This window comes from Stegostoma tigrinum, chromosome 25 (genome assembly GCF_030684315.1).
Source record: "Stegostoma tigrinum isolate sSteTig4 chromosome 25, sSteTig4.hap1, whole genome shotgun sequence".
Taxonomy (NCBI): Eukaryota; Metazoa; Chordata; class Chondrichthyes; order Orectolobiformes; family Stegostomatidae; genus Stegostoma; species Stegostoma tigrinum.
In genome coordinates this window covers 21,669,261-21,696,328 of record NC_081378.1, presented here as the reverse complement: position 1 = coordinate 21,696,328, position 27,068 = coordinate 21,669,261, and the positions used below count along the sequence as shown (strand labels likewise).

The following is a 27,068-nucleotide window of genomic DNA, read 5'->3' as shown; positions in this document are numbered from 1 at the left end:
GAATATTTTGAGCAGGGAATTTTTTATTGCAGAAGTGAGAATTTTGACAATTCCTCTTAACATAGAGCATCATGGATAATTTACAAATTAAATTGGGATCAAGACAGCAGCAAGAGCCCATTAAACGGCACATAAGGCAAGTTACCATTTCACCAGGAATCAACAATTTAAAAACTATAATATGCTGACTCATAGTAGGTGCAGGGTGAAACATGGTTAGAAAGAGGAGTGGGAAACTTGCAAGTCTAGTCAGGTGTGAGTGAGAATCCGCAGTTTGAACACCGTGGAATCAGATGGATTTTATGGTGACTTACTGACACCTGGAGGCAGAACCGCGACACAGCAACCTTTCCTGAGCCAGACTGCTAGACATCTGAATACAGAACTTGATGTCATATTGAAGCAAACTTAATGACTTACCAATTCACAAAGATTTAACAAGGCCTCACAGAAGGACAAAAGCATAACTTGAAATATATAACATGATCCTTGTCAAAAGAAGGCTTGCAACCAAAGACAAAAGAAAATGTTGTCAAGATGGGAAGAGACCCTTAAAATCCCCTCAATATATAAAAAGCAGCCAGTTTACCAACCCAAAGTGCAGAACAAACTCTCAAACATCAAATATTGAACCCCAATACATTACCTGATCAGTGAAACTTGGGCACTCAGGCTCCAGTAACTCAAGGCATACCTGTACAATAATCTGTAGATTGTACTAATGAATTCTATGGGTGACCAAGTTAATTACTTCAATTAAATACACAACTTAGTGTAAACAGATAATAAAGTTACACAAAGCACTTGTTAGCACAGAGTTGAAAACTATGTGCAGTTTTGGTTCTCCACTATAGAACATACATTAAAGCCACAGAGTGAACAGTGTACATTCTTCATGATTTCAGAAACAGGAACTAGGCTTTGAGGACATACTTGAAACTGGTACTGTTCTTAATGGAGCACAAGAGGCTCAGAGGAGATTTAATAAAGTTTTTCTTTTAAATAACCAGTCTGCTTCTACCTCAGACATTTAGATCCTAAGTAAGTGGCACCCTGGGATCAGATGGGATCATTTCTGTCATTTGGCAGGTGTAACATGCAGTCTGGCAACCGAGTCTCTCTCATTCTCAAATGAACCGCAGCAGAAATGTGAGGGAGAGAGTTAGATATAATAGAAAAATATACATCAGTTAAAAAGAGACACAATTATTACTTTCTTCTGCGAACATTCTCTAGTGGCTGTTCCTCAGCAGGTGGTCGCACTTTACCCTCTGATCGTCGAAATTCCTTCCACCTCCCACCAGCATCTACCTCCTCACCACCACTCATGTCCTTCCTCTCAGGCCTCCTTGAACCTGGCTTCAATGTGCTCCCTTTGCAGTTTGTTAGTGACTTGAGCAAGGAGATGAACAACATAGCAATGAACAGTCCCCAAATCACCTGCTCCCCCGAGTAGGGCTCCACTTGTTCACGGGTTAGTTTCAGGATGGATGGTAAAATACCCTTCACAACCCGTTTTGGCTGCACTTTGTCCTATGAGAAGAACAATAATTAGTTACAAAAATGCAGATGGGTGAAGCACAGATGCAGCACATGACTATTGCATGAGTTGGATGCATGCGCAGAGGAAGCTTTACATTGTGTCTAAGATCCACAAACAGGACTGCTGTGACAGGCTCATCATTTCAGTCTGATCTTTGCAAACAAAACTTATTTCCAGCTCCAACTTATTTCCCCTGTTCTCTGGCTTCTTCTGTTAACTTCTGTCAGTTGAATATTTTCTAGATGCTGACTTGCCTCCTTCCCAAGGTGGGTATTCAGTACTTCTATCTCCTCCGTCAGCACTTCCTGCCCTTAAATACCCTCACTCCCAGCAACATCTAGGTGGGCTGAGGTGCTTCCATTTCTTCCATGATGAAGGCACAAACAGTGCCCACTCTGCTGATCAGATTTATATCCGACTCCACTCCTTTCTAGTAAATAAGGATCGTCATCATGGGAACGCAAACAGATCTGGGTTTTTCATGGAGAATGTGAACAATCATTCCAGTCCTGCTCAGTTCTCTTGAATCCTTATACTCTCAGTACTGCATTGGTATCACTTTTGGCTGTCTATCCAAAATACTCTGATTCCAGCCTTCCCTGCCTCAACTTTTCTATGGTCCATCTTTAACTATTTCTTCTTTGATTTCTCAATCTACATTTCCAGTGTATAATCACTGGACAATATTCACCACAGTCCAACAATTCCTGATGTTATCCTGATAAGATTTCTTTTCACCAGGTTCAGGTAACAGCTCAATTCTATTCCAGCAGCTTCTCCAGCCACATTGCATCTGTTCTGACGATGCCACTTTTTACTTCAGTGCTGCCGATATTGTCCCTTTCCTTCAAATGAGGACTCTGCTTTACTGTGGTCGACAGCCTCTTGACCTTACCTGCCCTGTTCTCTAACTTCTCATCACTTCCTTTCCTTTTAGAGCCACAATAGGAATCTTGTGCCCTGCACACCCATCACAGTGTGAGCTTTATTCTGCATCCAACCAACACTTTACATATTCTGGACAGGTTTGATAGCAAAGTATAGAGACAAATCTTAAATCTAATCATTGCTATTCCTCCACGAGTGGGTTTAACTGGTCAGTGTAAACAAATCAGCCACAAGCTGCCGTGCAATCCTCACCTTGAAACCATGTTCATGCAACAGTGATGCCAAACTGGGGTCTCCTAACGATACCGAAGGGAAGAATTCTCCTACATGTTCCCGAGTCCACCAATCGTTAAGCGAGCTGCTGGTAGGAGGAGTGGTCATAAATGGGACAGCAAACAGGGAGGGGAAGGGTGATTGATGGCAGAACAAGGGTATAGTGGGAGAAGAAAGACACATATTAGAAAGGGGATGTATGGCATGGTACCAAGCCATTTGTTCCAAACATCTTTACCTACCACCCGATCAATTGGTTCCAAACACACTGTTCCTAGATCCCTTCATCCCCCGTTCAATTCAATCTCAAATGGTAGCAGTTTTACTAGCCCTCCAACATCACATGCTTTCTCCCTCTCTCAATTTCCCTAACATCATGTTTTCTGTGTGGCACATTTTCTCTTTCTAAATTCGACCCTCAATAATGCATCTGGTCTCCCGTCCCAACTTGCCTCCTTCCCAAGGTGGGTATTCAGTAGTTCTATCTCCTCCATCAGCATTTCCTGCCCTTAAATACCCCCACTCCCAGCAACATCAGGGTGGGCTGAGATGCTTCCATTAATGAAGGCACAAACAGTGCCCACTCTGCTGATCAGATTTATATCCGACTCCACTCCTTTCTAGTAAATAAGGATCGTCATTATGGGAACTCAAACAGATCTGGGTTTTTCATGGAGAATGCGAACATTCATTCCAGTCCTGCTCAGTTCTCTTGAATCCTTATACTCTCAGGACTGCATTGGTATCACTTTTGGCTGTCTATCCAAAATACTCTGATTCCAGCCTTCCCTGCCTCAACTTTTCTATGGTCCATCTGCAGCACCCCATATGCTTTCCCCACACATCCAACATTGTGCACTTGCTCGAACCCATTTTCACAGCAGCTGTGTCATTCCTCTCTTGCCCCACCCACTTACACACATACACTAGACACCACCTTGACACTGTCAGATTTTCTCCTTCTGCTCCCATTTCATGTTCTGAATGCACAGACTTCATAGTTCTCACGCAGTAAGATGTGAAATTGAAAACTACAAATGCTGGAAATTGTAGCAGGTCAGGCAGCATCCATGGAGACACAACAAGCTAATGTTTTGAATCTATCAGCGATTCCAGCATCTCCAGTAATTCGTTCCTACTAGTACCAAGTGAACGTTTTCTTTTTCTCTTAAGCCTGGAACTGTGTATAGGCTCTCTCTCAACATGATCCGGTTCCACCCTCAAAACTACATATGCTGTGCTTTCACCCTCCCGTTGTTATGACTTTCATCTTCTTGCTCAGGAGCAAAAACGCACACTTCACCGCTCATTCCCTACTCCTGAGCCACACTCTCCCTCTCGGGGAATGTATGTTACTCTATCATGGCCACTCACCTGTCGGTCCCATACATTGTATACCAATACTTGTAGAGCTGGGCTCGGATGTAAGTAGGGGGCTTGGTGCTGAAAGCATATTTGGTCTCATCCACTTGCACCAAGCGAATGACTGAAACCAAAAACAAATGAGAATGAAGACGAGATGACCAGCTGGATAAGTGTAACTTTTAACACTGTACTACTGCAGAAGCACCCTGTGACAGTGAGAAATGCTGCGAGTAGTGCAAGATAACATGATCAGCATAATGTAACTGTCAGTTACTGTAAGCAGTTCAGTGCGACAGTGAGATATACCACAACCAGTGCAGTGTGATAGCGAGAGAAACTACAGCCAGCTCAGTGCAACAGGGTGCAAGATTCTCTGCACTCACCATTCCTCTTTCCCTGGAGAAGCCGATGGATAAAGCTGGTGAACCAGGGGCTGTGCCTGTGGTCACCCAGGGCAGCAAACCACATCTGCCAATCGAGCCGAGGCTGGTGTGGGGCCACCAGAGGAGGGGCTACGCTGAGGTTCCCTGGCTTATACATGAATTCAATTTCCTAAGAAAAGAAAAACACTCGGAATATGGGATCAGAAACAACAGGAGTAGAATAAAGGACCAGGGTAGAGAGTTAATGTCCTCATTCTCAGGACAAGGATCAAAGGTGGCTATCTCCCATAAAGAAGGCAATGATAAGAGAGCCCTGTATTCCACACACAAGAGTGAGGACCGAGGGGTACTGTACTGTACTGATAGGACAACGAATAAAACAAAACTGTACTGTCTCACAAGGAGTGAGGGGGACTATACCACACTCTCTGGCAAGAATGGTGGGGTGCTGGTTCAGAATACGACTCTCCTGGAAACCTGTAATCTGCCCCCTTTCACAGTTTGCACACCCACCTTCTCCACTGTGCATGAATCCTACCTTCCATTTCTGGCCATCATAGCTTCCTTCCACCACAACCTCTGGACGACCACCGACCCCAGTCATTCGACGAAACAGTCCGTAGGAATTGACTAGTTGGTAACGGTCGACCACATCATACAGCTGACGAACCTCAGGCCTCAAGTTGGAGTTAGCCTCATACTCAATGAAGGTATATGGTACCTGGGGTAAGGTAGAACATTAAATTATCAGTGTCCTGAACTCTCCAATCAATCACTGATGCATTATATAAACGTTATAACAGGTGAGACTGGATCAGGGTTGGAGAGAATTGATGGTGGCTGAAATAGAAAGTGTATGGGAAAAGATGAAAAAGGGAGAGGGGGTGGTGGAAGACATGGTATGTGGACATTAGTACTTTATCTTCCCAGCTAATCTGACTCCATATTTCTGGTCATCAAAATTCCACCAAAGATCAGCATTTAACAGGGAATCAGATGAACAATTTTAAACGAACAAAGTTGGATGAATGGCTGGCTTCAGCTGCAGGTCTAGCCAAATCACAGCTCTATAGGCAAAACGTGACCCGGAGAGAGAAAATAAGTGGCACGGAAGATTATTTATCTCAAATTTTTTTGACAGAGCCAACAAAAGACAGATTCATCCCATTTTAATTTCTAGCTCTTGATTTGTTGCTCTGCTGCTTACAAATGTGTACACCTACTGTTTTTTTAAAAAATGTGACCAGAGTATCTGTATCTCATCCTTTTCGGCCCCGAATTCCAGGTCTCCATCACGTTCCAGGTGGACAAAAATTCTCACCTTTCCTCTAAAGCTTTTACCAATTATTTGATGAACTGTAAATCACCATTAAACTGTGAGACACGGATGGTCTTGGCACTATAAATCAATCTTCAGTATTCACACACTTTTCTTTAACCTTTAGTCTGCTCGAAGGAAAAGGAATGACTGGCAAATAGGAGGCAATTAAAAGTGTGATATCAAGAATCCAGGGACATTATGTCCTGTTAGCGTAAAGGGATCCCTGACTGATGAGGGATATTGAGGCTCTGGTCAGGAAAAAGAAGGCAGCAGACATTGGGTTTAAGCTATTGGGCTCAAGTGAATTTCTAGATGATTAAGTGTAGGAGCACACTCAAGAGGGAAATCAGAAGAGCAAAAAGGTGTAAGATTGATCTGGCAGATAATGTTAAGGATAATCCCAAGAGGTTTTATAGCTATATTAAGAGTAAAAGGGTGATTAGGGAGAGAATAGTCCCCTTAAAGACCAGCATGGCTGTCAATGTGTGGAACCACAGGAGATAGGGGAGATTTTTAATGAATATTTCTCCTCAGTGGATGCTAAGCAAATAAAGGAAACAAATGGGAATATTTTTGACTGCATACACGTTACCAGAGAGGAGATGTTTGAAGCCTTAAAGCACATTACGGTGGGTAAATCCCCACGGTCTGATCAAGTCCATCCACAGACGTTGTGGGAGGCTAGGGTAGAAATTGCAGTGGCCCTTGCAGAAATTTTTGCTTCATCTTTAGCCACTAGTGAAGTTCCAGAAGACTGGATGGTGGCTAATATTGCTCCATTGTTTAAGAAAGGTAACAAAGACAAGCAGGGAACTGCAGGCCCATGTTTTTGGACAGGATACTGAAGGATAGGATCAACCAACATTTGGATAATCAAGCTATGATTAGGGATAGTCAGCATGGATTTGTGCATGGGAAGACATGTCTGAGAAATCTTTTAGAGTTTTTTTGAAGAGGTAACCAAGAAGATGGATGAGGGTAGGGCAGTGGGTGTTGTCCATATGGACGTTAGTAAGGCCTTTGACAAGGTTCCACATGGCAGGCTGGTCATGAAAGTTAGGTTGCATGAGATCCAAGGAAAGCTAGCTAGATTCAAAATTGGCTGAATGGCAGGAAGCAGGAGGAGATGGTTGGTGGTTGTTTTTTCTGAAAGGAGGCCTGTGATTATTGGTGTGCCATACTGGTTGACGCTGGGCCCTTTGTTATTTACATAAATGATCCGGATGTCAACGTACAAAGCATGATTAATAAGTTTACAGATGATACAAAATTAGTAGGTATTGCTCACAGCGAAGAAGATTATCAAAAGTCACAGAGGGATCTTGATCAGATAGGGAAGTGGGCTGAGGACTGGGAAATGCAATTCAATACAGACAAGTGTGAGGAGTCGCATTCTGGAAAGTCAAACCAAGGTAGGACTTACACAGCAAATGGTAAGGTCTTGAGGAGTGTTGCAGAAAAGGGGGATCTAGGAGTACAAGTACATACTTCACTGAAAGTGGCATCACAGGTGGACAAGGTTGGTGAAAAAAAGGTCATTTAGCATGCTGTCCTTCATTGGTTGAGGCACTGAGTAGAGAAGTTGAAATATTATATTATAGTTTTGTAAGTCGTTGGTGAGGCCACACTTGCATTATTGTGTACAGTTTTGATCACCCTTTTACAGCACAAAGAGGATTTTCAAGGATGCTGCCAGGGCTAGTAGGCCTGAGTTAAACGGACAGGTTGGCCAGGATAGGATTTTATATATTGGAACGCAAGAGAATGAGGGGGAAACCTTATTGAAGTGTATAAAATGATAAGGGGCACAGATAGGACGAATGCATATAGTCTTTTTCCCATGTATGGGGAATTGAAAACTAGAGGGCATAGGTCTAAGGTGAGAGGAGATAAATTTAAGGAGAACCTGAGGGGCAACTTCTTCATGCAGAGAGTGGACTGCCAAGAAAGTGGTTGGGGTAGGCACAATAGCAACATGTAAAAAAGAATTGGACAGGTAGATGGCTGGAAACGGCTTAGGGGGATTTGGACCAAGTGTGGGCAATTGGAACTAGCTGAGTGGGCACCATGGACCAGTTTGGGTCGAAGGCCTGTTTCCATGCTTTATTACTCCATGAGTCTAAACATTTTCACGCATCTCCTTGAGTCAGCTATTCCACAATTACCATCCCCTTTGAAGGAGCCGAGTCTGATCATGTGCTTGAGGAATTCACTCTAATGAATACATTATCAAGATTTATCCATTCTCTTAGAACAATCGACTGGATTATTAATTCTCTTGTCTTCTCACATGAGTTCCTAATAATTGAATGACAATTTTGACCTAATTTCACACTCTCCAAATAATTAACCTTAGTTTTTCAGTATCCGAATAATCCGGCTCTATAACATGGCCCAGGGTGAAACATGTGCATATTCTAGGAAATGAACTTGATTTGCCTTCATTGATTTGGGCTGTCATTAAACTATTAACTGTGCTCTGTTTGTAACACACACCTCTGAATCAGAAGAATGTGTTCAAGTTTTAACTCCAGAGACATGAGTTCAAAAATCAAGTTTGACACTCTTGTGCGAAGTGTTGCACTATAGGAGATGCTATCTTATAGATGAAACTTCAGACCAAGGTCCCCCGTTCTCTCAGGTGCACATGAAAGATCTCATGGTGCTATTTTTAAGCGGAGTCTGGGATTTGTTCCTGATGTCTTGTCCAATATTTAGTCCTCATTCGTCATCTTAAAAACAAATCATTTAATTTTTAAAAATCTTATGAATGCTTGTAGGATATTGGCTGCTATGATTTCGACTTGACAACTATTATATTCAAAAGTTCTTAATTGGCCGTAAAGCACTTGGGAATGCCTTACAGTTATTTAAACATCATATAAATGCAGTCTTTCTTTTTCTTGAACTAGGACTCAAAATTCTGAAGGGAAGAGTCCCAGCTCCACCTCATGATCCTCACTCACCAGACTAACAGCAAACATTGCAGCAGCAGCAGCAGCAAACACAGCCCACTGAGAGGTAGCCCAGAGTTTGGCGATAAATCCTCTCACCATGAGGGAACTATGAAAGACAAACAGATTTAATGTTAAAACAAGAGGTAGCTAGTCAGTGCAACTTCAGGGGTTCATAGGATTTGAGAGTGTGGTTGTGGAAAATCAAGAAACTGAAGAATGGGGGATTTGGGCAACAGGACCCCATAAACCGAGCACATAATAAGTAAAACAGGAGTGAAAGAGTGCAAAGTAAACTGTGCAAATTGGAAGGGATGCTGCAGCAAGAAACCCTGTATTTGCAGGCTAGGCAACATCACAGACCATGAATAAGACAAGTAAACCCGGGGATTGGGAAGAGGACATGATGAATGTTTTCTGCAATTTTTCTATTTGTGTGGACCCACTCAACTTAATGGGAACATTGATTAAGAAGAGCAGGATATTTTGCTGTATTTATCCCTGAAACAACTTCACCAAAAAAAACATGGATAATCTGATTGTTTACTTCATTCTTGTATGTGGGAGCTCACTGTTTGCAAAGTAACCAAAGTACTTCCATAAACTTCAAGGACATACTGTATGAGGAACGGTTAAGTTGGTTAGATAGCTAGAGTGTTTCAGGTTATGCTAACAGCAAAGGATCAGCTAGGGTAGCCTTGACGTCTGTCTTCTTGTGGATGGCAGTAGCACTAAACTGATAAAAACAGATAAATATCAGCAGCAATAAGTCAAGGACATGCCTTCAAGCAAAGCACTCATGAAGGAAGGAGGGAGAAAAAGACTCTGTATAACTCCTCAGAAACCCACCTGAGCAGTGACGAGAGTATCTCCCACGTGAGGGACACAGCACCAATCCAGATGGTGAGCGGAGTCACAGTCTTCAGCCATCGAGTAAACTCATGGAAAGTAAAGCCTGTGAACCATGATGAGAGAGAAAGAGAGAGAGAGAGAGAGAGATGTGAGAGTGCCCACGTTGTACCTGCTCTGGGACCGTTTAACTGGACAATGCAAAAGGATCTCTAACCTTTACCTGACCCGTGCTATATACGGACTGGAATTTTTGGTGATACAGCACGAAGTGAGGTTTACTCTGCTGAACCTGTGTTGCACCTGTCCTTGGAGTGTTTAATACTAACAACCGAATGCTTCAAACTCCAGTGAGTTTCATTCGTAAAACCATTTTGTCAAACAAAAGATTAGTCATTCTAGAATTAGTCTGTACCAGTATTTTAGTAGAGCTATCCAATTAATCATTCTCATTGCAAGCAACTTCCCCTTCAAGCAAGCATCCTATTCTCTACTGTGTAGTGTAATTATATTTCCTTCTATCACACTCTGTCACAATATATTTCAGATGATAAAAATTTTTGTCATTGTTTGAATGCTTTACTGATGGGTCAGTAAAGCCAAAGATCCCATGTGCTTTTTAAATAGTCTTTGCAACTTGACGAGCTACCTCCAAAGATTTGTGCACATACACCCCCAGTCTGAAGACGTAAATCAGATTTTGTTTTGCCTCTCTTCATTCTTCCTACCAAGATATATGACTTACCCCTTTTCTACATTTAAATTATTCTGTAACGTCTGCTTATTTTATCTATCCATGCCCTTCTGAAGCATATTACTTTCTTCTTCAATGCTTACATTTTCAAGTTTCTTAACTGCAAATTTTGAAATTATGCTCTGTATAATTAAACACAAATTGTTAATATGCACTACCGCCTCTTTAGTCTGGAATGCTTGGGACAAAGTCAATTCTGGATTTTGAAATTTCCTTAATTATAGAAAGAAGTTAGAATGCCTAACAAGCATATGAACTAGAAAATGGGGTAGATACAAATATTTAGCTGAAACATACAACAGTGATGAAAATTTATAAAGTAATAATATAAAATGGTTTTACTTATCTAAATACCACAGCTTCCAGGTTTCCACTCTGCACAAAGTAATGTATGAAAACAACACTGAGGATGCTTGGGTTTGCTCAAAAGCTTTTCAGACTACTGCTGTTTCCAAACAATAGATTTCCATACTTCAGAGGTTACAGCATGAAATAGAAAAGATAATTCCAACTCTTGGGGACAATATATGCTTTCCTCCAGTCTCAAACATTTGTCATTATTTGCTGTTGATTCTGCATCCAATGTCCCTTTATGCCCTTTAGTTTCAAAGGCATTGATTTTGCTAATGAGTCATTGACATGGCACGTTGAAACCCTATATGCACATCAGCTGCATTACTCCTATCAACCCTCTGTGGTCTCAAAGAACACAACTGAGTTTCTTAAACACTACTTTCCTGTGACAAGAATACATTAGCTTTCATTTTTAAAAACATTTACTTTGCGGGACGTGAATGCCACTAGCTAGGGCAGCACCTATTGGCCATGCCTAATTGTCCTTGAGAAGATGGGGACGAAATAGCTTCTTGAATCACTGCATTCCTTTGTGTGTGAATGCTCACTTGGTTACTTGGAAGGGAAATCCAGGATTTTGACCCAGCAGCACTGAAAGAACAATTAATATTTCCAAGTTAAGATGGTGTGTCTTGGGGGGGAACTTGGAGGTGGTGGTATTCCCATACATCTCAGCCCTGGTCCTTCTAGGTGGTAGAAGTTGCAGGATTGTAAAGTATTGTCAAAGGAACCTTGGTGAGATCCTACATTTATTAGCCTATGCATTGAGATGCCAAGTAATTTTACCGGAATTGTTGTTTTTGAAAGTTTCCCCGACTACGGTTAGGCTACTGCCTCCTCTTTACTGTGACAGTGCAGTCCTCTTTAGTGAAGACAGATGAAAAACACTGATCTTCTATCTCAGTTATGCCCTACATCTCCACGAGAGAATTTCCTCTTTTGACTGGTTCTATGCTCACCCTTCCCCCATGGCTATCTTTTAACTATTTTTGTTTATTATTGTACATCACTGTGCCATTTTTCAGTACTCATACAAAGGATGCACAAATTTACCTGTAGAAAAGAGATGAAAACAATTACAACTTGTAAATGTAAGGAATCTTTAGTAACTAAGTATTGAGGAGGATGTCTGAAGTGGACCAGAGTCTGCTGGTTTGTTGAGGCAGGTTGACGGACGGATACAGGCAAAGAATCTGAAGTTTGTGATAACACAGTGTGGAGCCCGAGGAACACAGCGGGCCAGGCAGCATCAGAGGGGCAGGATAGTTGATGTTTTGGGTTGGGACCCTTCTTCAGAAAATCTGAAAATCAAAAAAATCTCTCTCAATCTGAAGTTTGTGTTGTTCATACCTGTTTTGGATTCTATCATCCTTTTCTCCCAGTTGAGACTTAGTCCAAAGTAGTGAATTGTTCCATAAATCAATGCTACATAAACTGCCAGCTCAGTGAGGCCAACGACAAAAGATTGTAGTGTCCGCAACCAACCCAATCCTATAGGGAAAAGAAGCAACAATTGCAGTTCAAATGTCAGAGTTCAATCACTTTCTCCCTGGACGTACATCACGAGTCGCTGAGCCTGGGCCCGCCTACAGAGACTGACCACGGGTACAGCATCAGTCATGGATAGTCAACATGGACACGTCATCTGCAACAGTGTATGTACCACACGCTCTCCCCTCCCCTGCCTGATACTCACTCTCAGGATTTTGCTTCTTGCCTCTCCTGACCCAATAGTGTACATGCTGATCGTCCAGTAGTGAAAGCCCCAGAACAATTGTGAGTAGATTGAAGAAATTATAGTTACCAGTGATGATAATTAATACCTGGAGCAGAATCTGCAGATCCAAAAAGAAAATCATCCATTAGTGAGAAATGTTCATGGAAGTTGAGAGCACAAGCAAGACTCCGAAATTTTTTGCACAGGGACATGGAAGACTGTAAGTATGATCCAGACCAGAAATGTCATCTTTCTGCTTACTTCAAACCCATCCCTGTCCTCCAAACTTCTTTTGCAATCTTCAACACTTTCTCAGTTGAGGAGGCAGTGAATAGTCACCATCACCCCAGATAAGAAAGGCACTGGGTGCTCTGTTTAACTCCAAGAACACCCACACCTCCTCCCACACAGGTATTTACAGAACCTGGACCTCAATCCACCAATGCACGAATCTCAAGCTGCAAACTGTACGCTTTCATGTTGTTCCAAGCACAAGTGTACCAGGGGGTCTCAGATTCGATCAACTCTTCATGGCACTTCCTTATTTTGGCCACACCATCCTTTGACCATCTGATACAACAATCAAGTATTTGAATTAGGTTTATTGTCATGCGTACTCAAGTACAGGAGTACAGTGAAAAGGCTACAATGTCATCTGTACGGCACCATCTTAAGTACAAAGTGCCAAGCTACAAATCTTAAGCTACAACATAGAGAAGTAAAGAAAAAAGCTACATTAATCAGTTAGAAAAATACAAAATAAAATTAAAAAGATATATATTACTGTCGTTCTTTCAAGGGCCTGCAGTATATCAGCACAGGGGCATTCACACGTGGTCTAACAGGTCAGACGTTATGATATCTGCAGAATCTAGGCTTACCTGTGTGTAGAATGCAAATATCCTGAGGTGACGAACTGGAGCAAAGAACAACACAGGAACCACAATCTCCAGCACAAACACAATGACCACACTGAACTTGTGAAACCAAGACGGCAGCTGATGTGCAAACCAAGCAAGAGAGGTGGGGATGCACTGTGTCTCGTAGTGGTATGTCAGAGCTGCAAGGAGATCAGGAACATAAATTTAATGAGTTCTGATGAAACATTGTCAACCTGAAACATTTACTCTCTTCCTCTCTCCACAGATGCTTCAAGACTTGCTGAGGATCGGCATGGTTTATTAATTTCAGCATGCACAATAGTACACTTTGTACAGTGTTTGCACTTGACATTTTTCAGGTTCACCATCAACAATCCACCCAAATGTGGATGGAAATATTCCCTTATATGACATGGGAATAAAATCCAAATGAATGGGTGGGACATGCATATCTCTGATGTCCTCAAAGATCAATTGTAAACACCAGTGAGAGTGGCTGCATACAAACCAAGAAATTCTTTTACTTTGCACAAAATACAGACTGAACAACATCCAGTCTTAAAGAAAATCTCTAGTGCTTCTCGCAATACTAAAAATAACAAATGGCAAAATCATTGCCCAACCCCCAGGATAACCTGTGCTTTTATAAGTCAACTTTCCATTATCTGGCCAAATCTAACCTCAGTAAAAGGTCCACAAACCAGGTAATTGTTTTGCTGCTTGACTGCAGATACTGTGTAGCTTTCTAACTGGATAGCATTACCAATAGCTCACCTCTGACTCCTGCCCCTGTTACAATTCAAGGAGAAGGCATTGGAACCACCAAAATCAGATGCTGCCCTCTTGGTTAGGCGCTCTGTGTATCTGACCCTTACCACTGATTCCACAATCAACTATCTCTTTCAAATATATCATATGTAAAAGGCCACAACAATGTTCTCCTGAACCTTGACTGTCTCCAGCTGATGAGGATGCACGGGTAACACTTCCAGATACGGCTGCAAGGTTGAACAACATGACTTTTTTTTAAAACAGACAATGTTGAACTGATGCTTGGGCGGGCTGCATCTAGCCAGTAGTACAATTAGTTGGGGTGGTACTGGTGTATATAAATAACTGCAGTAACATTTACTCACCTGTTAGACCCCACCATGTGGGGCATCGACTGGTCAGTTTCACCACGCCTGATGCAAACATTAGCCTGAAGAAAAGCCATCGCACCAACCAGAATGTGATGCCATCATGGTGCCGTACAGGTGCTGCACGCCATTTCTTCAAGTGTAGTGGTGCCACTATGATTGCCAGGAATCCAGTCTCCAGTAGCAAACTATCCCTACAAAAATCAATGAGGTGCTAGTTATAAATACATGATCCATCTCTTTACACACTGTCCACTGCTTAGCCCTTGCATACTATTCACACCTTTGCACACTGTTCCCTACATGCATATTGCACGTGGATCACTCCCTGACATGGTGTTCTGTGTGTCCCTCGCACACTGTTCCCTCCTGACACATTGCCCCTCACCAATACACTTGCACACATTCTGGTAGAAGGAAATAGGGGATGAGATGGACTCACCATTGAAAGTAGAGGAAGACTTGTCCAACCTGGGGAAATAAAAGGTGAATCATTAACACTTACCCAGAGTTTGCCCCCTCATTGAACATCTTCCCCCTCAAAAGCTCAAGCCTGGTACCCAAGCACACAGATCAACTCCTCCCAAACCTTAACCCACGGGTGATCAGTTTTTGTTGCACAGTTTAAACTCTCTCACCATATCATGTTGCTCTGGGTTTTGCTGTCACCTTACTTTGAAATTCAGGCCTAAATCTCAAAACCGATTGGCTCTTGGCCCAACCTCTAACATGCCAAAAACCTGACCCAGAAGCTGACCTGTTCCAAGCCCATGCCTGGAATTGACAAAACATACATGAACGCAAGTGGAATAAGCTCACAGACATGGATGGGAAAGATACATTATGCCATTTCACAAGACACAAACATAATCCTGCCAAAGTTGTTGTGCCACAGTTGGCTCTGCTGCAAGGGAGAGGGAGAATAGGTATGAGAAGGCTATCATAATAAGGAATTGCAAAATAGCATTGTGCGCACCCCCCACCACCACAAGTGGATGGATTAGTCAAGCAGACAGAATTATACTTTCTCATGGACTTAGAGGCTTGGCTGCAGGGTGACCAGGGATGGGAACTGAATATCCAAGAGTATTCAATTTTTGGGGAGGGCAGACAAAGAGAAAAAGGTGGTGGGGTAGTATTGCTAGTTACAGATTACATTGACAGGAGAGATATTACCTCTAGTGTAGAAGGATCTGTATGGGTAGAGCTTAGAAATATCAAGGGACAGAAAAAAACAGTGGTTTGTATACAGACCCCAATACTGCAGCAGTAATGTTGGAGGAAAGCATCAAACAGGAAATGAGAGAAGGAAGCAATAAAGATACAGCTCTAAATATGGTTGACTTTAATCTGCATGTAGATTTGGCAAGTCCAATCAGTAACAATATCAGAGAAGAAGAATTCCTGGAGACTGCACAAGATGGTTTTTGGGATTAATACATTGAGAAACTAACTGGGAGTCAGGCCACACTAGACTGGATATTGTGTAATGAGAAAGGAACAATTAGCACTCCAACTGGGAGGCCCCTTGGGAAACAGTGACCATCCCTGCTTTCCTGACCTGTCCGTCCTTTCTCCCACCTATCCGCTCCTCCCACCTCAATCCCCACCTCACCTCCTACCTACCAGCCTCATCCCCACCTCCTTGGCCTGTCCTTCTTCCCTTGACTGACCTACCCCCATCCTAACTCCCCACCAACACTCAGCTTTACTGGCTCCATCCCTGCCTCCTCGACCTGTCCGTCTCCTCTCCACTTATCTTCTCCTTTAATCCACCTTCCATTCGCCTTCGCCCCTCTCTCTATTTATTTCAGAATCCCCTTCCCCTCCCACATTTCTGAAGAAGGGTCCAGACCCGAAACGTCAGCTTTCCTGCTCCTCTGATGCTGCTTGGCCTGTTGTGATCATCCACCTCTACACCTTGTTATTTCAGATTCTCCAGTATCGGCAGTTCTACTATCTCTCTAATAATATGACGTAATTCTTCATTAAGATGGAGAGTGGCATACTTGATTCTGAATCCAAATAGAGGTAACTACCTTGGTACAAGGTGCAAGCTGGCTATGATAAATTAAGGAGTATTACTTAAAGGGATGACAATGCATTGGCAAGGGCAAACATTTAGAAAGTACATGGAGGAACTGCAACAATTGCACTTTCCTATCTGGCACAAAAACAAAACGAGAAAAATGGCTGTGCCATGGCTAACAAAGGAAATTAAGGATAGTGCTAGTGTTACGAAGTTGGGTACAGAATTCATGAATTGGAAGGCAGGAAGTTAGAATTTGTTGATAAAAATCAGCGTGGGGTAAAGACTGCCACAGTCCCTTTAACAGCTTGTGCCTTGTCTGCACTTTGAAGTTAATAAATGCAGGTGAACAGCGAGTGCTTGAATGGAAACATTTTGTATAGGACAGACAAGCAGCACTTTTTCCAAAACAATAAGTTTGAATTTGGCCAATTAATTTAAACAAAGCGCCTAGATACGGAAAGCCATTAAGTTTAAATCTGAGTTCCTGGCAACCTGAAACCAATCGCATTATAAGAATTTGATTATGTCATTACGGGTATCTCAGATGTGGGCATTTGGAAAATCTGGGACAGCCAACTGCCACCTGAACAGAGAGCCATCTGCCAGAATTAGCACCATTCAGCTTTCAGAGAAAACCATCTAACTAATCACAAGTATCATGGTGTTTTAGCTCCAAGTCCTCATTGAAGAAATTATAGAGATAAAACATTCCTGACTGCAGAATTAGCAGAAAAAATGCATTTGTGAAGACAGGAGAGATGACAGAATATTCCAGAAGGCAATCTGTGCGAACGTGGAGAGATTAAGTTGTTCTTTCTTTCCATACTGTCATTATTAGAGCTGCTAAGAGGAAACCAATGGATGTAGTTGATTAGACTTTCAGAAGGTGTTTGCTAAGGCCCACGTAACAGATTAGCACAAAATTAAAACGCTTGGGAATAGGGATAGAGTGCTGACTGGATAGGGGACTGGCTGGCAGACAGAAATTGGCAGGAATAAACTGGTCATTTTCCAAGAGACAGCCAGTGGGTGACTAGTTGGGTACTGCAGGGATCAATGTTTGGACCCCATCTATTGATAATGTAGGGAGCTCTGTTATAACTCATGTTCCAGCAATGCGAATTGACTATAGTGAGAATGATGAATAGGGGAACTTTATTTCTAAAACACAAACTTGTGTTGGCTCTAATGTGATTTCATCGGTGCGCAGAAGACTTAAAGATTAAGCCTGTGATGGTGTATCACTCTGCCGACCTGTGAGCCTTGAGATGTTACCTTAAGATTACTCTGGCATGTACTTTAGGCCAAACAAAACAGGTTGAATGATGGGGCAAATTTTTTCTGACTTTATTGTCGGTGTTTTGGAAGATGTTTTTAGAAAGTACTGCAGGAAAAAAATTTAGATTTCAAGATTCTACTCATCCTGGATAAAGCATCAAGCCATCCTTCCACAACTGGTGATCTTTCTGAAAACACCAAAATGCTATTTCTATGCCCAAACACAACCTCTATCATTCAGCCCACAGATCAGGGTGCAAGAGCAGCTTTTAAAGCTTATTATTTAAGGCGCACATTTAACAGGTAGCTTGCAGCCAGAGGGGGATCAGGACTGTGTTCTTCAATTTTGGAAAAGTTTTAACATCAAGGACGCCAGTAAGGACTGCTTGCATGCAGTTTGGTGGAAGCTTCTCCCAGACGTCTTTCAAGATTTTAAAACCTTGATCTGTCGGAGGAGCACCCAAAATCAAAGACAATTTGTGTTGATCTTGCAACGCATGTTAGATTTGAAGAAGTGGAAAGTGACGATGTTGAACAGATGCTTGAATCCCACTGCGAAGACCTCCCCACAACCAATCTACAACTTGTCGCTGAGAAGCAAGTTGAAGCTGAAGATGAAGTAGTAGTAGTCTATGATGCAGCACCATGAGAGTTTTCCACTTATGTTTTGTCTTCCATCCTGAGGGCAATTGAGAAGCAGCTGCAACTCTTACAGGATAACAATTACAATGCAGAACACAGCAGAGTAGCAGTTCGTGGAATAAGATCTTATTTGGCACCCTATGAGCAGCTACTTCATGAAAGAAGAAAAAGAGCAAAGCAGAAAAATCTGGATGTCTTTAAGCCAACATCAAAGAAACAGTCAGGAGACAATGAATCACAGCCATCCACTTCTGGATTAACAATTTGTCGCCCTGACCCTGGAACCAGAAGGTGATGATATCAACCCCCAGCCCCTGCATCAACAACAGAGTAACCTCAAAACCTCCTCCCCCATCAAGTCATCTTAATATTTTTTCAAGATAAGGTGTTAAATTTTCACTGATTTCATTATTAGATATGAATAAAACATTTATTCAAACTGTGTGCTATCCCTTGAGTTAAGCTTTTGAGGGATTTTTGAGCGATTTTATTGTGAAATTTTGCTGGTCTGCCCCAACCCTGCTTTTCCCATAGGGCCCGTTTTTGTATCGTATGATTTTCTATAATGCAATGTTGCACAGGAACACAGTTAGTGCCCTAAAGCAGAACCCCCATATAAAAAAAAAGTGTAATATTTCCAAGTTTGTAGATGACAGAAAATTGTGAGGGAAGGTGAATTATGAAGAGAATGTAGAAATACTTTGGGCAATTTGTGATTTGGGCAAGTTGAGTGAGTGGGCAAAAGTATGGCAGATTAAGATTAATGTGGATAAATATGCAGTTATCCACCTTAGTAGCAAAAACGGGAAGGCAATCAGCTGAATGGTGACAATTTCAGAAAAAGTAAGGTGCATTAAGACCTGGGCGTCCTTGTGTACTAGTCACTGGAAGTAAGCATGAAGGTGCAAGTAGGTTGTGTAAAAGGCAAATGGTATGCTAGTTTTCATAGTCAGAGGATTCGAGTAGTGGAGCAGGGATGCCTTGCTACAATAGTACAGTGCCTTGGTGGGACAACATCTGAAGTACTGTGTGCTGTTTAGATCTCCTTATCCTTAAGGACGCTCTGGATATGGAGGGAGTGCAACAAAGGCTTACCAGATTGATTCCTGGGATAGTAGGACTAATGTATGAAGATAGATTGAAGTAGTTAGGACTATCTTCACTGAATTTAAAAGAATGAGAAAGAGCAGAGTCCAGAATGAAGAAGCAAAGAAGTTAGACAGACAAAGGGATTGTTCATAGTAAGCTAGGGAAGAGGAGAAGCTAGATGTGTGGTAATGGGGGGAAGCATTGGCCAAGTGGTATTATCACTGGACTGTTAATCCAGAGACCCAGGTAACGTTCTGGGGACCAGAGTTTGAATCCTGCCATAGCAGATGTTGGAATTTGAATTCAATAAAATATCTAGAATTAACAGTCTGATGATGACCGTAAATCCATTGTCAGTTGTCGGAAAAACCCATCTGATTCACTAATATCCTTTCGGAAAGAAACTGCCATACTTGCCTGGTCTGGCCTATATGTGATTCCAGACCCACAACCATGTGGTTGATTCTTAACTGCCCTCTGGGTAATTAGGCACGGGCAATAAATGCTGCCTAGCCAGTGAATGCCCCCATCACGCGAATGAATAAAAAAAAAATCAGAATCCAATAAAATTCTATCAGGATGAGACAGGGCAAACACTGGAAGGATATTCCGAATGACTAGTGACTCCAGAACCAGAGGTTACAGTTTAATGACTTGGAATAGGTCATTTTGGACTGAAATGAGGAAAAAGTTCTTCATCTAGAGAGAGGTGAGCCTTTGGAATTTTCTGCCACATAAAACAGCTGAGGCCAAAACATTGAATGTTTTCAAGGAGACAGGTATTGTTCTTAGGGCTAATGGGATCAAAACATATGGAGCAAAAACATGAAGAGGCCGCTGAGTAGATGTCCAATCATGGTCATACTGAATGGAGAAGCTGGTTCAAAGGACCAAAAGACCTGTTCCTGTTCCTATTTTATATGTTTCAATATGCACACCTACCTGGTACAGTGACAGGTAGAGGACCCAGAGGCATGCAAAGATGAAGCAGTCTCGGAGAGGCTTTGCCACCAGAGCAATGATGGACAGGCTGATGCCCAGTAAGCAAATCAACTCCATGCCTTGCGCAGTGTCAAGCCCAAGCCAGGGGCATAACCACAGTAATGTTGGAGAATCCATCAGCTGTTCAACCAGTGGCCTTCCAGTGAAAGGCAGCATCCTGCGGACTGGTAGAATTCCTTCATTCCCATAGAGTCCTGTCAGAAAAGTAAAAAGTCATAAAATTATTAATAATAGAAACAAGCATGGTTTGAGCGATAGGACCCTGTTCAGTCCATCAGCATTGTGTGAGCCAGCAGACTGTTATCTGATCTAATCCTAATTCTCAATTAAATTAGCATTTTCTATTTCAAGCGACTCCAACTTATGAAAATAAAACAAAGAACTGTGAATGCTGGAGACCTGAAACAAACAAACAGAAATTTACAGATAAACTCAGCACGTCCGGTAGCATCTGTGGAGAGAAAACAAGAGTTAACATTTTGAGTCCAGTGACTCTTCTTCAGAACCAATTGCAGCTATGATATGTTGGTATTAATGCTGATGAAAGCATGGCTAATGGTGAGCGGCTAAGTGGAAACAGAGCCCAAAGTGAAGAAACAAAAAAGTTAGGCAGACAAAGGGATTGTTCATAGTAAACTGGTGAAGAGAAGAAGCTAGATACGTGGTAATGGGGGCTGTACGTAGTGGAAAATGGTTGTACTGGGAACAAGTCAAATCAAAACAGAATCTGGGATGTGGATGTAGGTAATAGACATTGAAGATGCAGATCATGCTCTGAAATTATCATTATAGAATCCCTACAGTGTGGAAACAGGCCCTTCGGCCCAACAAGTCCACACCAACCCTTGGAACATCCCATCCAGTCCCATTCCCCCATAACCTACCTAATCTATACATCCCTGAACACTACGGGCAACTTAGCATGGCCAATCCACCCAGCCTGCATATTTTTGGACTGTGGGAGGAAACTGGGGCACCCGGAAGAAACCCACGCAGATACGGGGAGAATGTGCAAACTCCACACAGTCACCTGAGGGTGGAATTGAACCCGGGTCCCTGGCGCTGTGAGGGTGCAGTGCTAATTGCTGAGCTACCGTGCCACCCTCTTATTAAACTTGATATAAAGAGCTGAAGGCTGTTACAGGAGATGAGGTGTTGTTCCTCCAGATTGCGCTGAGTAATGTTGGAGCACTACAGCAGGCCTGAGACAGAGATGTGTGCTGAAGTGGCAGGAAACTGAAAGTTCAAGGAGATTTTTGCGGAGGGATATAGGTGTTCTGCAAAGTGGTCATCTAGTCTGTGCTTCATCTTCGCCCGTGTACAGTGGACCGCAATACGAGCGGCAAATACAGTAGATAAGATTGAGTGCAGTGCAGTGCAGGTAAATTGTGATTGTATGGGTAGGGGTGTGGGGAGTGGAGGAGTTGGACCAGGTTATCGTTGAGGGAATGGTTTCAATGGTAACAAGGGAGGGGAGGGAATATGTGCCTGGTGGTGGTGAAAATGGCAGCTGATGATCCTTTGGATGCGCAGCTGGTCGGGTAGAAAGTGAGGACCAGAGACACTATCATTGTTGTGGGAGGGGAGAGAAGGGGTCTAGGCAGAAGTGTGGGAAATGGCTTGGACAGTGAATTCTTGGTTAAGGAAAAAGGTGAACATTTGAGGCCAACCATGTCGAAGGTAGCATCATTAGAACAGCTGTGACAGAAAACTTGGTGAATAGAATGGAATCCTTACAGGAAGCAGGAGTGAGGATGTATAGTTAAGATAAATGCAGGTGTCGGCAGGTTGTAACAGATATTGATGGCCAACCTACCCTCGAGGTGGAAACAGATGTCGAGGAGAAAAGGAAGGAGTCAGATGTATCAATGGTGCTGCTTCCCTCATTTGTCTGAACTGGAAAAATTTATCAATTTTGCTTCCAACTTCAGCTTGTCCATTTCTGCCTCCTCCTTTTCATTCTTTGGCATCTCATTCCATTTTTGGCCATTTAATGTGTATTCTCCTGCCTTGTTAAGCTTCTCCGAATGGTTATCTCTCACCTGTTCACACTGAATTCCACCTGCCACTTTTCTACACATCGATCAGTCCACAGCTTTCGGCTTCCACTATTAACAACCATTGCAAACTTTTTAAGCATGCCCTCTAGAGTTACTCTAAATCAGTGATTTATAACACAAAAAACGAGCAATTTAACACTGAGACCTATGGAACATAGCTGGAAAAACCTTTCCAGTCACAAAAAAACATGGATCATTGTCTTTTGTTTCCTGCCCAAAGGCAATTTTGAATCTCATGGTTTTTACTTTCGAGGCTACTTTGCATTAAAACTTGTCAAAAGCCTTCCCAAAATTAATCAGTTGTGCCACTTTCTCAAAAAAAATTCAGCAAAGTTAAATAGACTTATCCTTTCCTAAACACATTTCTGCTGTCTTAAATAAATGTGCCGTTAAATGACAATTTATATCGTGCCTCAAAACTTTCCCTAATAAATTGCATTGGGTTTAGGATGGGCTGTCTGTAAGTACTTGATCAATCCTTTTCTCCCTGTTTAAACAAGGTAGAACCTTGACAGCCCTATATTTGTAACCAAAAAGACTGGAATTATTGCAGTCAGATCCACCTTAACTTTCTCAATTGCTTCTCCCAGCAGCCTATAATGTACATAATTCAGACCCAGTTATTTACTGACTTTCAAAGATTCCACTGCTCTTAAAGTTTCCTCTCTATGTTTATTCTGTTCAATATTTTATATTCTGTAACTATGAAATCACTTCCTTTATTTTGTGGAGGCGAATGCAAGTTATTAATTAAGAACCATACCCTTGATTTTGGCCTCTACACACATTATACCTTTCTAGTCTCTATACGGCCCTACACTTTTGGCTATCTGTATAGCCTTTATGTATTTCTGGGAAAAAAGTGTTTCAGTGAAACTATATGTATTGACAAACTAGCTTTGATGATTCTCTCATTTTGCTTTTCAAATGTCCTGTCTAGGTTTGCTCCTGCCCTTTCTACATATCCCTCAGTTACTGCGTTACTGGTTCTTAGCTGTTGCATGCTGTTTCACATTGAGGGAAGCCTGTATTTGGAACTCCTAAACCTTATCTCTACAGGAGTACATTTATGCCAAATATTCTGTCTCCTTCATGTATGCCTCTCATTGTTCTGACACTGGTTCATCCTTGAGTAGCTGTTTCCAGTCTTTGCCAAAGCACATCTCACAACTTTTACTTTTGTGGCTACTTTGCATTAGAAGCTTGTCAAAAGCATCCAAAATCAATCAGCTGTGCTACTTCCTCAAAAAAAATTCAGTGAAGTTAATAACTGTAGAAACATTGGTCTCAGGATAAGATCACTGAAGAATGTCATTTCGTGTATGTGCATGGTTTCTGAACAATCATATTACCTAGTGACATTTCCCAGTGTTCTGTGTAAACCTCCTGCACATCATTCCTTTGCAAAATAATAAAACTCACTTTTTGAATATCTTGTTTCAAACTTCCTCCACCACTCTCCAGTCCATTCCAGGCCCTAACACTGTACTATGTGCAAAAGCTTTTCCTCGTAATTTTCTTGGCTGAACAATTACTTCAATCTATACCTTTTATTTCTTGGTCATTTCAGGAGAAACAGTTTCTTCCTATCAATTCTATTCAGACACATCTAAATTTTGAGTGCCTTTATCAGACCTCCTCTCATCCTTCTCTTGGCCAAAGGAAGGAGCCCCAACTTCTTCAATGTATCTTTACGACTAAAATTAATTTCCCTAGAACTAACCTTGTAAGTCTCAGCCCTCTACAATGCCTTCACATCCTTCCTGAAAAGTTAAACTGCCATTGTCCTGGAGGACCACAGGACTGCTCTCTCATGATAGAGACAAGACTGGTAACGAATTTAACCTGAAGATCAACATGTCTCAGGCAATGAGAGAGGTTGACAAGTTGGGGCCTTCATGTTAACCTTGCTTGTGTGCAAATGAACCCACGCTACTGGGGTCACTCTGCACTGTAAGCCAGCTGTCCAGCCAACTGAGCTAACCAACCTCATTCTTTCTAAACTGTGACACCAGAAACTGTCACAGTAATCCAACTGAGGCCAAACTATGCAAGTTCAATGCAATCTCAAGTAAAAGCAAAATATTAAAGATGCAGGAAATCTGAAATAAAAACAAAGTGCTGGAGAAACTGAGCAGATCCAGCAGCATCATTGCAGGAACAGAGTAAATATTTTCAAATCAAAGATTACAAAGGGACATTGATAGGATGCAGAGATAGGCTGAGAAGTGGCAGATGGAGTTTAACCCTTAAAAGTGTGAGGTGATTCTTTTGGAAGGACAAACTTGAAAGCAGAATAAAAGGGTTAATGGAAAGATTCTTGGTAGTGTGGAGGAGCAGAGGAATCTTGGGGTTCACGCTGGCAGTTCCCTGAAAGCTGCGACCCAGGTGGATACAGTTGTTAAGAAGGCATATGGTGTGTTAGCTTTCATTAAGAGAGGGATCGAGTTCAAGAGCTGCAAAGTTATGGTCCAGCTATACAAAAGCTTGGTTCGGCCACATCTGGCATATTACGTCCAGTTCTGGTTGCCTCAGTACAGGAAAGATGCAGAAGCGTTGGAAAAAGTGCTGAGAAGATTTACCAGGTTGTTGCCTGGAATGGAGGGAAGGTCTTAGGAGAAAAGGCCGAGAGAGCCAGGGCTTTCCTCTTTAGAACGACGACGGATGAGAGGTGACTTGATAGAGGTATACAAAATGATCAGAGGCATAGATAAAGTGGACAACCAGAGACTTTTTCCTAGGGTGCAGGTAGCTGTTACAAGGGGGCATAGTTTCAAAGTGAGTGGAGTAGAATGCATTGCCAGACAGGGTAGTGGAGTCGGTCTCATTAGGGGCATTTAAGTGGCTATTAGATGGGCATATGGATGATAGTGTAAGGTAGGGGTGCAAGTTAGATAGAGCTTAGGATTAGGGTAAAAGTTCAGCACAATATTACAGGCCCTTCGGCCCACACTGTGCTGTAAAAAAAATACTGTACTCCAAACGTTTCTCTTTCCACAAATATTGAGGAGTTTCACCATCTGACTTGCTGATTTCAATATAATTTCCTGGCTGTATATCCATGTTAAAAGCCTTTATCACACCTGAAATTGGCCAGTGACAAAAAATTCAAGGAAAGGGAGTGGACAATGTGAAAAAAGAAAAATGTTACTTTTAGGATCTGCAATAGTTATGTTTTGAAAGTCCTTCTGACATCATCTTAATGGGAACGGCACACAGCCTCAGCTAAACAGCCCAATCACAGTCCCATACTGGCAAACAGCTCTCTTCCAATCACAGCTGCCATCTTATCAGAATGGAGTTCAACTGATCCTACGATTCAGAATTTCACCCTTGCAGGTGAAGCACAACATTCTGACTGCTGGCCTGTTGTTCTCACTGGTAGATGATTCAGGAAAAACTGTGCATTCAAATGAAAACTTCAAATCCACACACGCACACGCGTTAAAAAATTACAGACAGAAGTGATAGAGATAGAAGATGCTTGGCCTGCTGTGTTCATCTAGCCGTACACCTCGTTATCCCATGAGAGAGAATATGTTGCTTGTCCAACATGACTCTCATTGGACTCAACGTTTTTGTATTACTCTCTGCAAGGTACTGCCACACCTGGTTTTCTTCAGCACTTTGTCTTTACTTGGGAAGCTTAAGCTTCCCTGGAAAGAAATGTGATGGAGAGAGAGAGAGAGAGCACTCACGATGTTCAGAAACATGGAAATAAAACGCCTAGCAGGTTTCTTCTTTAATAAAAGTCATGGGGTGGTGGCTTTTCTGTTCGGACTAGCATTTATTGCCCATCATCTTCAGGGTAACTAGGAATGATGCTGAGCTGCCTTCTTGAACCTCAATAGGGGAGGGTTCACAGTATGGAATGGTTTCAATGAACTGACTGCAATGGTCATTTCCTAAACATTATTCCCTCCATACATAGCACACAATTCAAGTCTCGCACCAAAATAACCATGCAATCTGAAGCAAACTCGCACCAAACTCGAAACGTTACTTCAAACTCCCTCTCTCTCCCCCCACACGCTGCCAGATCTGCTGAGTTTCTCCAGCATTCTGTGTTTGTTTTAGCTTTACAGCATCTGCAGTGTGTTGCCGTTAACTATAGAGTGGCTCTGCTACACCAGAGTCCCCAGATCAAAGTCTAAACTGCACCACTTCATAAACACAAAAATGCACTCTGTCAACATTAACAGCAACAACTCTTTCCAAACTGCCAGCCAACGCTAACTCACACGGTGCTGTTTTGGAAATAAACGATGTGTTCCACTTCAGTCGGTTTCCTTCCATTAACCACACCTCTCCCTTCTCCATGAGGCTCCTTTACCCAACTCCCGCCAACTGACTACACTCTTCACCGAGGCAGAGCTTTTAAAACCCAGAATATCAGTGTCATCACTATTACCTGGGATCTGTACATAAAGCGAGGTGAATGCACACAAGTAAATAGCATTCGTGCCCCAGAGGAAAGCTGCCCGCGACAACACAATCTCCCCCATTCCGAGCTGCAGGCCTGGACATAACCACTCTCATCACCG

At 42.3% G+C, this 27,068-nt stretch overlaps 1 protein-coding gene across 2 annotated transcripts; it reads right to left on the bottom strand.

Annotated features, from left to right (window-relative positions):
• Positions 1 to 5: 5 nt before the first annotated feature.
• On the bottom strand, positions 6 to 27,068 carry lmf2a (lipase maturation factor 2a). 2 transcript variants are annotated; one of them, XM_048553879.2, is made up of 14 exons: positions 26,936 to 27,068; positions 20,405 to 20,658; positions 14,864 to 14,892; positions 14,419 to 14,615; positions 13,283 to 13,461; positions 12,381 to 12,519; positions 12,035 to 12,175; positions 9,577 to 9,682; positions 8,740 to 8,836; positions 4,991 to 5,173; positions 4,453 to 4,621; positions 4,079 to 4,190; positions 2,684 to 2,792; positions 6 to 1,533 (listed from the first exon to the last, which is right to left on the bottom strand). In XM_048553879.2, exons 1-14 carry the CDS (start codon positions 27,027 to 27,029, stop codon positions 1,210 to 1,212), a joined length of 2,133 nt encoding a protein of 710 aa, XP_048409836.1. In that variant the 5' UTR covers positions 27,030 to 27,068; the 3' UTR covers positions 6 to 1,209. The 2 variants fall into 2 exon arrangements, with proteins under 2 accessions (XP_048409836.1, XP_048409837.1); XM_048553880.2 differs by having other exon boundaries at positions 2,684 to 2,789.